This window comes from Hyposmocoma kahamanoa, unplaced genomic scaffold (genome assembly GCF_003589595.1).
Source record: "Hyposmocoma kahamanoa isolate Upper Pololo Valley unplaced genomic scaffold, ASM358959v1 202, whole genome shotgun sequence".
In the NCBI taxonomy this organism is placed as follows: domain Eukaryota; kingdom Metazoa; phylum Arthropoda; class Insecta; order Lepidoptera; family Cosmopterigidae; genus Hyposmocoma; species Hyposmocoma kahamanoa.
This window is the reverse complement of record NW_020653726.1, coordinates 6,828,248-6,839,726: the sequence shown is the minus strand read 5'-3', so window position 1 is coordinate 6,839,726 and position 11,479 is coordinate 6,828,248. Positions and strand designations below refer to the sequence as shown.

The 11,479-nt window shown below is 33.5% G+C and overlaps 1 protein-coding gene across 5 annotated transcripts in view; it reads right to left on the bottom strand.

Moving 5' to 3' along the window:
• Window positions 1-2,244: 2,244 nt before the first annotated feature.
• LOC113226794 (synaptotagmin 1) overlaps window positions 2,245-11,479 on the bottom strand; it is a 34,956-nt gene continuing 25,721 nt past the window's right edge. For 2 of the 5 annotated variants that reach the window (XM_026459544.1, XM_026459543.1), the window contains exons 8-11: window positions 7,576-7,693; window positions 6,436-6,569; window positions 3,053-3,260; window positions 2,245-2,807 (exon numbers count right to left, since the gene is read on the bottom strand). In XM_026459544.1, coding sequence (XP_026315329.1) covers window positions 3,066-3,260; window positions 6,436-6,569; window positions 7,576-7,693 — 447 coding nt within the window. In that variant the 3' untranslated portion in view covers window positions 2,245-2,807; window positions 3,053-3,065. The remainder of the gene's footprint in view (window positions 2,808-3,052; window positions 3,261-6,435; window positions 6,570-7,575; window positions 7,694-11,479) is intronic. The other 3 variants (XM_026459547.1, XM_026459542.1, XM_026459546.1) reach the window with 3 other exon arrangements.

The following is an 11,479-nucleotide window of genomic DNA, read 5'->3' as shown; positions in this document are numbered from 1 at the left end:
GTAAAGTATTAGTAGACTTGTAATAACAATATCAATTTTACTTGTGTCATTTTAGCTTCGAGAAAGTGATTTGTTTAAATACAGACATCACCAGCAATAAGATACATGGTATCATGTATCGAAGTATATCTTAGCGTATTTTTTATACTAGCGTTTATTCATATTACACGGCATCCGATTTAAGATTACAAAATGTCAATGTTAATTAATTAGCTTTTGGAATGTCTATATTGTCAATACTACTGAGGCCGGACCGCTGATCGCAACGGCCTGAGATATATTATAAATAGTTTGAATTTTGCTCCAACAGATTCACAGGGAGATTTTGTTTACAGAGTTTTGGCGTCCATCTACAAAATTACAATACGGACGCCAAATTGTTTCAATAGTTAAAAAAAATTACGTAACAAAGATACTGGCATGCCCAGTATTTATTTTATTAGGTACAATTGCACATAAATACATACTAAGAAATAGTATTCTATAATATTTTGATTAGCATTTTAACTCCTGAATATGAACATGTACTAGGCTAATTATATCAGTGAATCTGTTGTAACGTGTTATAAGTACAATCTATAATTATACAATATTAACATAATTTATATAATTATTAAATACAGAATTTGAACAAGTCTATTCCCTACTTGTTTCGTGTTGGTGCACTTCTATAATATGTTAGGTACTTGAAGCTTGACTCCATTACTCCTATGTATATCTAGATATCATATCGTGATTGTGAAATTTAACATGTGATAACATTATATACACAATAACACACGGGATTGTGATGAATAACAGTCAAGCTTTAGCTAAGTAGGTTTAATACATGTATAGATGAATACACAGCGTAAGTCATGTAAGTATATAATATAATATTACGTGTTATAGATAAAAGAAGACTATCAAATAATATATTTTCTTCGTGAGAAGCGTCAGTTCATATCACGATGTTTTTATATCGTAGAGACAATGTGAAACGATTTTACATAATTTAACAATGAAATACGTTATTTGTATATTGTTTGTTGTAACCTTAAATATGTGACTAGTTTCGATGATAGCACGCGTTTAAATATGAATAACAACGTTATTCTGCATATGTCGAGTTCATTAATAAATTGCTCTACATAAATTATAATCATTAGTTAATAGCTAGAATAATTCAAAATGACATGTAGACGCAGTCACGGAAACGCGATAATGGTTTTTGTGGACAATGTCATTTAATAGATAGTTGTCATGTTTAAAATAACGAAGTACGTACAATAGGCCTAAAGTTCTTCAAAGGAAGGGAGTCTAATCCTTGAAAAACAAAAACCTATCGTTACAACCATACTCTATATAAGTACTTACATCATCCCTTCTTCAGAAGAACCTCGTTGTTAATAATAATAATAAAGGGTATTAACACCGTAACACTTACATGATAGTAAAATAGAATGTAATAAATTTAACAGGATTCAACTTATTTACATAGCATTGTGTAGTAGTTTTTGATTATATGATTTATTTATTCCGAATTAAACATGTCTAAATTACACATTCGATTTTAAATCAAAGCACACTTAAAAAATCAAGCTGATTAACTTTAATACAACGTTTTACAAATTTTTTTTTAGTAAAAATAGACGCTAGGTCTTGGAAGTGGCAAAGAAAATTTAACATTTTTTCTATTCTCCGCACAACACCACCTTACTTAGCGCTCTAACCCTTTCACAACGATATAGCAAGATACGAAACGAGTATTAGTTAGAAGTCGATCAAAGTGAAATTACATGAAGATGGATTTACATTGATCGAGTAGCTGGTACTGTCACACGCCAAAGTATATATAAATATATATTTTTAATTTATGTTAAACATTAAACATTTACCGACATCATTTTTGGAAAATATCTCGTATGAAAATCGAATTTAAATTTTGATAGTGCACCTGAATGTAAATAATAGTGTCACTTGGTTTCTGCGTTGATTTGGTAACTAATTTATATTATATAAAACACATTTCAGTCCAGTTCAGTGTCATTATTACCTATACTATTAATAACGTGCAAGTAAATAAATACACCATTGACCTGGTTTTATCACGAAAATAAAAATAAGTTTGGGAGCAGTGCACTAAGGGTCGTATTCCAGAACTCTACTCAATGCTCAAGTCAGGACTTGAGTATTGCAGTGAGCACTGAAAATCTTACTCAAGTCCTTGCCTTGTATTTCCAGTGCTTGAAATCATACTCAAGTCTGCTCAAATCCTGACTTGAGCATTGAGTACAGTTCTGGAATACGACCCTAAGAGTACCCAGACCAGAATTAATTTAGAAAAGTTTGTTACTAACTTATTTATATTGACAAAAATTTGATTCAGCGCCTCTAAATCCCTAAAGTGCAACCCACTGGGCTATAAAGCTTGTTACTATTAAAATTTCCAGTCTCGGAATTAAATAGAGCGGTTGCTTATTCCTCAATTATCACGCTAATAGGTCAATGTAAAACAACCTTCACAGGGGAGTTTCTCTTTCCATTGAAATTATGACATTAACAACCGATTACTAACTTTTATTTTATCAAAGCCCCGATAATGCCACCTTTAGAAATTTGACATTGGTTATTTGTAAACATATTACAGTCTATCTAAAATAACCTTATAAATCATAATAACTTGTACATATGACGCTATAACAACGGACCTTCAAACCAAGAGATCTGGTAGCGATGAATATCTTCGTTCACGTGGACTCAAATGTTTATTTTTTATGAAATTAGTGAAACTCTCCATAATCGTACTTCTGCAAACTGGTCTTAATCTGAAAAGCAAGCGTGTTTGTTGTATTTTTATCGTAGTCAGCCATGTTTCCTTTAACGTCAATTGCTAATGTTTTGATTTTTATTTATTTATGCAAAGCAATTATTATTTTGGAACCGAAAAGTCCCTGAAACGCAACTAACATTATTTATCAATAATTATAGACCACATCTCTCTATCAGACAAGCGCTAAATAGGAATTTGGTTTTGCAGTAGTAAGTACAAAATGTCGTGTTTCGAACTCACCTCCGCCACAAACTTAATCCTTCTTCTCGCCATCCTCTGGATCCTTTAGCGTGTGCCACTGCGCAATGGGTCGTCGCGGGCTGGCCAGCATATCCGACCAATGACGTAGCTCGGTGCCCGACGCGTTGTACCCTAGCACCACCTTCCCAATTGGCTCCGATGTCCCGATGCGATCGTAGTCCACCACCGTTACTACTAGATTCACTTTCTGTTGTGTTTGGAACAGATTTGTTATTAGCCAAAGCCGTGCAAGTAATCCTTGTTCTTTTTGATAGTGGCTGTACTTATCAAACTTGTTATTAAAGTGTAGGTATTAAAAAGGCTGAACAACCTAAACGTGGAATGCGACATACCCATATATATGTATATTGCATATCCACTAGTATAAATAATCGTCTGAAAACTCAAATGCATATAACTAATCCACTATTTAGTTATATAAACATGGAGCTGTTAGGTTTTATTTTTTGTTTCGTCGTAAAGTGCAACCACTTTCAATAAGAATATTTTAATGAGTGCAAGTGTATATTTCGACTTATACGTAGAACAAAGACTTATGTGCAAGACTGCTTATTCTCAGGACATTGTACATTTCGTTCGCTGTTCTTAGCTGTGGATATTACATCGACTGTTGATCGATTTTATATTTCCCAAACGAAATACATAGGGCGCACTATAAGTTTCCGGAACTGGCCACTTACATAAACAATATTTAAAAAGTAATTACAACATTTGAAAATGGAACTCTTTGGCTATAGAATACAGTCTGTTTCATATGACTGTCACTTGTTTTTAAATTGTGGCGTCATTTTAAAAATTGGTTGTCAACATCACCATGGATTTAACTCGTGAAAATTTTCGTAGTATGATTTTCTACGACTTTAAGTGTAATTTAACTCAGCGGAGGTTCCCTCTGCTTCAAACTGCTTTTGGCGATGAAACACCATGCAAGACAACTATTTATAGCTGGTTTGCAGAATTCAAACGCGGTCGTTTGAATCACAGTGACGAATTTCGTGATGGTCGCCCGTCCACTGCTGTGAACAACAAACACATCGATGCTGTGCGCCGTATGATCAAAACAGACAGGCATGTCACATACCATGAGATTCGGGCATCTTTAGGCATAGGCATGAGTCAAATACAATCAATACTACACAAACATTTGGGTGTGAAAAAGCTGTGCTCTCGGTGGATCCCACACAATTTGACTGAGGCTCTAAAAACGAATAGCGTCACTTGGTGCAATGCCATGCTTACCAGATTCAATGAAGGGGCGTCAAATTTGGTGTGGGACATAGTAACAGGTGACGAAACATGGATTTATAGTTACGATCCCAAAACAAAGCAGCAAGTGAGCGTATGGGTCTTTCGAGATGAGCCGAAATCAACCAAAGTGGCGCGCGTGCAAAAATCTGTAAGTGGATGATTGCTTCTTTTTTTAATTAAACTGGACACGTGGCTACTGTTGCTTTGGTAGAGTCACTGTGCCGTGAATAGTGATTGGTACACGATCATTTGTTTGCCGAAAGTTATTGACAATCTCCGTAAAAATAACCGTAAACGTATCATCTTGCACCGCGATAATGCCAGTTCTCACAGACAGACAAATGAATTTTTCAAGGTGAACATCGTTGACCTTATGAGCCATCCCGCGTACAGTCCCGACCTGGCACCTTAATAATAAAGAATAATTAACAACCAGTTACGCGGTCAACGATTTTCGTCACCTGAAGAGGCTGTCGAAGATTATGAAAAATATGTTTCAGAGATTGTCACGGAGAAGAGGCATAAATGTTTTCAAAATTGGTTCATTCGTATGAAAAAGTGCATTACCGCTAACGGAGAATATTTTGAGAAACAATAAATTCATTACTGACCATTTATAGTATTTTTTTCTTATTCATTCCGGAAACTTATAGTGCGCTCCACGTAATACATGAAATTCTGAAAACACCTATAGCTAGGCCTTATTTTAAATAACGAGATTATGTACTTATCCTCTTTTCGTTGTATAATCATATCGGACTTTGTTCTTAGGATGAGTCGATTTAACAGTTTCTAGCAATGAATTTTGCATTAAACAGGTAAAAAGTAGACCACTTTCTACTAAAAAAGATCGTCTTCAATGGATCTACTTAGATATTTTTTGAGAAAGTTGAAATTAGAGTAGGTAATGACGTAAAGACCTGATAGTAGAATCTTAGTATGAATTTGATGACAATATTATGGTAAAATGTTTTTACCATTTTGTGGATTTTTAATGGGGGCCATAAATATGTATGTAATGATAATAAATAAATAAATGTAAATACTTATATAACAGTAACGAGAACCGCACTGACAAGCATTCAAGCGGACAATAAATATATTTGTGATATGAAAATAAAATCGAAGCGTTGGTTCTTGAACGAAATAATATTTTTTTTACACATTTACACCATATACTTATAAGTTCCAGTCGAGTGGAACTGGGTTATTTACATACCTTTAGGTGGTGAGGGTAAAAGCGGTCATTCATATGGTTTAAGAAGGTGGAAAAGTGAAAAATGAATCTTAAAGGACACAAAAGACTGTAGAAGAAACGAGGAACTGGATTCCTTAAACCAAAAGTAATTACAATTTGAAGTCACCAAATTGTAATGCAGTTACGAGGGGAGATTCCGACACCACTCAGTTACATGGACAAAGATGTTTATATCAATCAAAGCCAAAATAATTAGATCTTTACTAAATAATGGGAACCTTTATCTGAGACGTTAGTCACAAATAAAGGTCAGCATTGTCACATTTAAAGAAATCTAAACACATTAGCTTCGAAAAATATAAAAAAAGGGAATTCGGGTTGAGGGAAAGATTAAAAGGACTATTCACAGATTTGAAAGGAAACACACAAAACACAGCCAATACAAACACTAATAGAAATTACACATGGACTAACTAGCATCACAAACAACAATCAGACTACACAAAAAGAAGGATAACGACACCAAAATAATTTTTACTGAAGAGTATAATTGTAAAACAGAGTACAAAATAAATCTTGTGTATAAATTATAAAATAAAAATAACGTTTCAATTTTGTAAAATAATAGTGTATTTTGTAATGAAACAAAAGAAATCTTTGAAATTAAAACGCAATTTTCTTGTTGTATGTCAGGGAGTGGGATCGGTATGGATTCAAGTGGTGTATGTATCCAATCACAACAATTAGTACACAACATCAATTTGCGCGTAGTATGAACAATTTCGACGAAACTTAGCGTATCACAAACTTCGTTATACCAATGATTTGTATCTTTTCGATTGAGTGAGAATTTTGCAAAAGATTTGTCCAAACTATGCGCCACGACATCGAATTTTGTTCCAATCTCGGCTCGCACCTGTATTTGTTCGAATGGTACTTCAAAAGTAAATGACTCGTTGTAATAGGGATTCAGTGTACATTTCTTGATGCTCGTTTTCTTCTTCTTGAGACGTTTGCCATTTTGCATAAGAGCAATCTTTACGTACGGGTCTGTTGCCGTATGTCCATGACGCAGGATATGAAAAAGAAACATGAAATTTGTTAGTATGACAGTAATTATTTTAAAGCTATTAAGAAATGGATATTTTGTTAATGAATGCAAGAAATGTCTAATACTAATAATAAATTAATAACACAGGCGCTAGTCTAAACTGAAAAATAGAATATAACTCATTTTCTATTTAAACAAGGTAGCCCATTTACAATGGCCCGAAAATTTGTAATTCGGTTGTTGTAAGGATTGAGACTGGTTGAGACTTGAAAAGAAAATCATACTTACAAAAGAATAATAAAATATAAAAAAACATATAAAAAGACCACTACAATAAGTTTTCGAAGTACTTGTCCTTTGCAATACACATGCGACATTGGCGTAATAATTTTCTTTTTAGCCTGTGGAAAGCCCGTGTATTCTTTTTGTTGTCACTTGGATTTTTTAGATTTTAGTGACTATCTAGAGTAGGAAATTTTCGAAAAGTAAAAAGAATCCTAATTTACGAACTATTTATTTTTGCAGAGTAAATATTTATTTTAAATTAGTCGTCAATCTCAAAAAAAATTTTGGTCCGCTGTAAATGGGCCAGCCAGTATTCAAGCAGGAGTTGCGAAATTGTACCTAATTATGTCCAACTAAGTGCAAGAATTTAATTATGTGAGCGATGTTTTAGTATTCGTAATGTATTAAATAATAGTGAATGGTAAAGGGATAACGTGTCAATTTATTGCACAAAGGTAGAATTTTAATGCTATGTAGTTACTTACTGTGCCAGAGACAACACAGTGAGAAAATGATTGAATACTTAATGTGAAACATGCACTTTGGGTTTGGGCAAGTCTACCCTAAGGGTCAATACACACCAGTGAGCAACAGAGTTAAGAAAGTACGTATAAGTAAATAAGTTACCCTAAAATTCCTGTGAAATTGCATAAGTGTTAAGTAAATATAGTGTACAGTATACCATTGAGATGTAAACTAAGATGACGCACGAAACGTTACCTGATAGACCACCGACATCCATTTTCTTCAGGTTTTTAGCCTCCAGGATAACCACGGTGAGTTTTCCGGCAGTTGGTACGTAACGCAGCGAGAAACATATGTCTCCCAACTTGTTGTCCTGCAATGTTAAAGTGTATATTAATACATTTGAAAGTCGACACTTTCAAATGTATTAAGTAAAGAAGCATTATAGATTTTTCGAAACTGCCATCTAAATGTCGAACTTGATTTCCAGTCTGAAGTTCAGGGTCAAATATCAATTCCGGACAAATTCTGTAATTCAGAATTCAAAAGAAAATAATGTTGTTTTTTATGGGATTTGATAATTTACTATGCAAATCCTATAATTGAGTGTGTCAACTTTCAAATTGACTTTTGAATAGTTCGGTTCCTCTTGTGTGTATACGACCGCATATACACACAATAGGAACCGAACTATTCGATAACATTTTGAAGAACCTTTTGTGTCCTGTATCGGTTTCAGTAGTCCTGTGGCAGTTTAAATAGATATAGTGTCAAGTGACTGAATTTATTTATGTCCCTCTATTTAAATAGAAGTAGTATATTTTTTATACAGTTTAGCGGTAAATAAATAAAACGGGATAAACCAGCAATATCAATTGTGAATCTGGAATAATATAGGAAAATAGTGTAGGGATATAGCGTTCAGAGAACGACTTTGAAAGGCTGTATATAAATCATATGTAGATGATATACGGGCCATAAATAACGCGGCTTAGGGCGGATCGGGGTACTCAACAGACGAGTTACACGAAATAAAAACAAATGAACATAACAATAGCTCCGTGTAGTTACCTAAAAGCGTATATTTTATGGTTATTGGATTATCGGTACAGAATTTAAGTTGATTGAACACTTACGTGGTGATTAAATACTTACTTAATCATACATAGTTTTGCGAGGAGATTCTATCCTTTAATACGAACAACTCTTGGATCAAAAACTTTTTTTAAATCGATAAACATCCACTTGCCATACAAATCGAACGGCATAAGGTCTTATAGTTTGTATGGAAAATCGATCTCAACGATATGCAAACAAACCAAACAATGTTTTAAATTTTGTGGTATAATGTAAAAAAAGAGCTCAAACCAACTGAAATGCTGCACCGACGTACGTGCTTAAGGACGCATAGCCCATAAACGGTCGACTTATAGCCTCAAGAGAATGAACAATTGCATCTAGTCATACGCACATTTGACGAACACTTTCATTGCGTTACATATAACGTTTTAGCACATAGATGTAATTTCATCTAATACATGAAATTAAACACCATACATATTTGAAACATAATTCTATAAGACGAACATAACAACAAAAAGATACATCAACGTTCATATCAAACCTAAAAGAAGCAGTTTTCTGCTGAAATATATAGGTAATATTGGTATAGAAGAGGTAGTGTAATTTATTACGATCTGTTGCCGAAATGATGCCAATTTATGTAACACCCAGTTCAGATCATCGAAAGAAAAATCTACGGCTTTCCTTGGATCCTATACAACCTGCAATATGTAAATCCTACTCAGCGGTGAACTTTACCTTTGCTTCGATGTTGCCTCGACTAACCATTTTAGGAACAGATCGCAATCGTCTAATGGTCCACATATTAATACACACATATACATACATATAACTAGTCCTACTAAGTCGAATAATTGAAGAAATATCCTTGTCTGTTAATTAAAAAAATCAAATTAGAAATTTTAAATTGATTTGAGGAAATATAGCTTATCCACCAATAGATAAGAATGGCCTTCCCATAATTGTGGCCGTTGATTGGTCTAGAGCGTTTCCCCTTGCGTCCCGCAGACTATGAGACGTTTGAACCTGGAAATTTCTTCAATGTATACCAGCTATACGTAGATAAGTGTATATATACATTTATACAATCATAACACTAATACATTCGTGTACACCATAGACATCTAGTGACTTCTATTGTAGCAGGCGAATGAAGCATAGCGAAAGTAAACATTGTCCTTTTACAAAATTTTAATAATGTATAACTTTATTCATAATTGTTTTTTTCGATTTATCGGTTTTTAGATTAATCTCAAATATAAAGATAATAAACGAAAAAGACAATGCTTAGAGTTTTACCTTTAAACACACATTTAATACACAACAATAAAACATAATATATTAATGAATAATATTTTTAACAATTTTTTTACTTGTAAAAGAAAAAAATTAGGAGGTACGTAGTATAAAGATATTATCTTTTATTGTTTTAAGACACCACCACGCATGCGAATGGTCCGTTTTTTGGTCGAGTATCTTCTTTCGTCGGTCAGAAGGTGACCTGTAACATACTTGAGTATTTGTCCTTTTGTATTAAAGCACTCTTCACAAGAAATAATTCATATAACTAATAGGTAAGTGGTTTAAAAAATGTACATTTCCATTTAAAAATTATGACGGAAATTATGCACATCTGATTTGTCGTAAACTCAAAGGTAATGTTAACGTCATGATAAATGAAAGGTTAATAATTCTATGAATATATTGCTTGTACCTAATAACATTTTATAAAAACTTTTAATACAATTTCCCAAATACAGAATGGCGGGTTGTTAAGTCCTTTTTATGATAAAAGACCAAGGTGTCGACAGATATTAACACAGCCAATCACCACACGACATTTAACTCCTTGAATTGGCATTTGCATAAGTTGCTCGCAGAGTTATGATTCGAAAGTTTAAAAACTAATAGAGTAAAAAAACATCGTTATAGTTGCGCACAAATGTGGATGTAACTATGTGGAAACTCGCATTAGTTTTGCACAAAACTAATGCGAGTTTCTGACTCTACTGCCAATATGCTGCTCTATATCAACAGCGCTGTTAATGAATTTGAACAAAGGCAAATGGTTTTATTGAAATCTGTTGCAAACCACACAATATGCCAATTCAGATCGCACATTACGAGCACAAAATGACGGGCATGCAACATTCCCCAGCCGCAATAAAACAAATTAAAAGTGTTGGATGGAGATAAATCATAAATCGAAGAAATAAAAAATAATATGTGGTATGAAAGGTGATAAAAGGTAAGGTGATTTCTGATTATAATTTTTTCAACGATGGTCCTAGCTTTTCCTACGTATACCTAATAATTGTAGCACCGGCCCAATACTTATTCAAATTTTCTTTTCCAAATCTTATGTAATAATGGCTTAAATATCGAAGAAGTAGTAACACTGGTACACTTATTAGCTCAACGTGTTCCAAATTACAGTTTAGTACATGTATATTTTGATGTGTCTCAAAATAATACTTACGTGAATGATCATTTCGTTTTTGAAGCGGCATGCAAGATTGTTCAGGACACAATCAAACACAGCCAAGCAGAGCAGAGAAAATATGGAGAAAAGAGAAAACCAAGTAAATACATTTTTGCTGTCGAAATTGATTTTATCAGAAAAATAAACGACGACTCGATTCATAACGAGACACCCTTGACTAAAGCACTTGTGTTGTAGCTTTGCAGTGCTTTTGAAATTGCATTGAAGTCAGAATACATTCCTTAATTACATGAAGTAGTCAAGGATTCTCCAGTCAAAAAAGTGCAGTAAGATTTCAAAAATGTAAGCCGACCCTTCAATAAGTATCTTAACACTCTACTAATTAGAAATAAAACATTATTCTCTCTAGTAAAATTAATGTAAACAGTAAGAAAGAAGATAGCGAAAGATGTGCACAAATATATAAACGTTAAGCAGGAGAAACAAAATGATAGTTATTGTAAGGTCGGGCATTTTATTAAAATAATGCTGTTCTGCCAAAACACAAATCCATTAACGGCAAAATGGAATATATAAATTAATGTAGTGACTTTTAGAGATATTGTGTAATGTTTGTGTGTGTGTGTTTTGCCA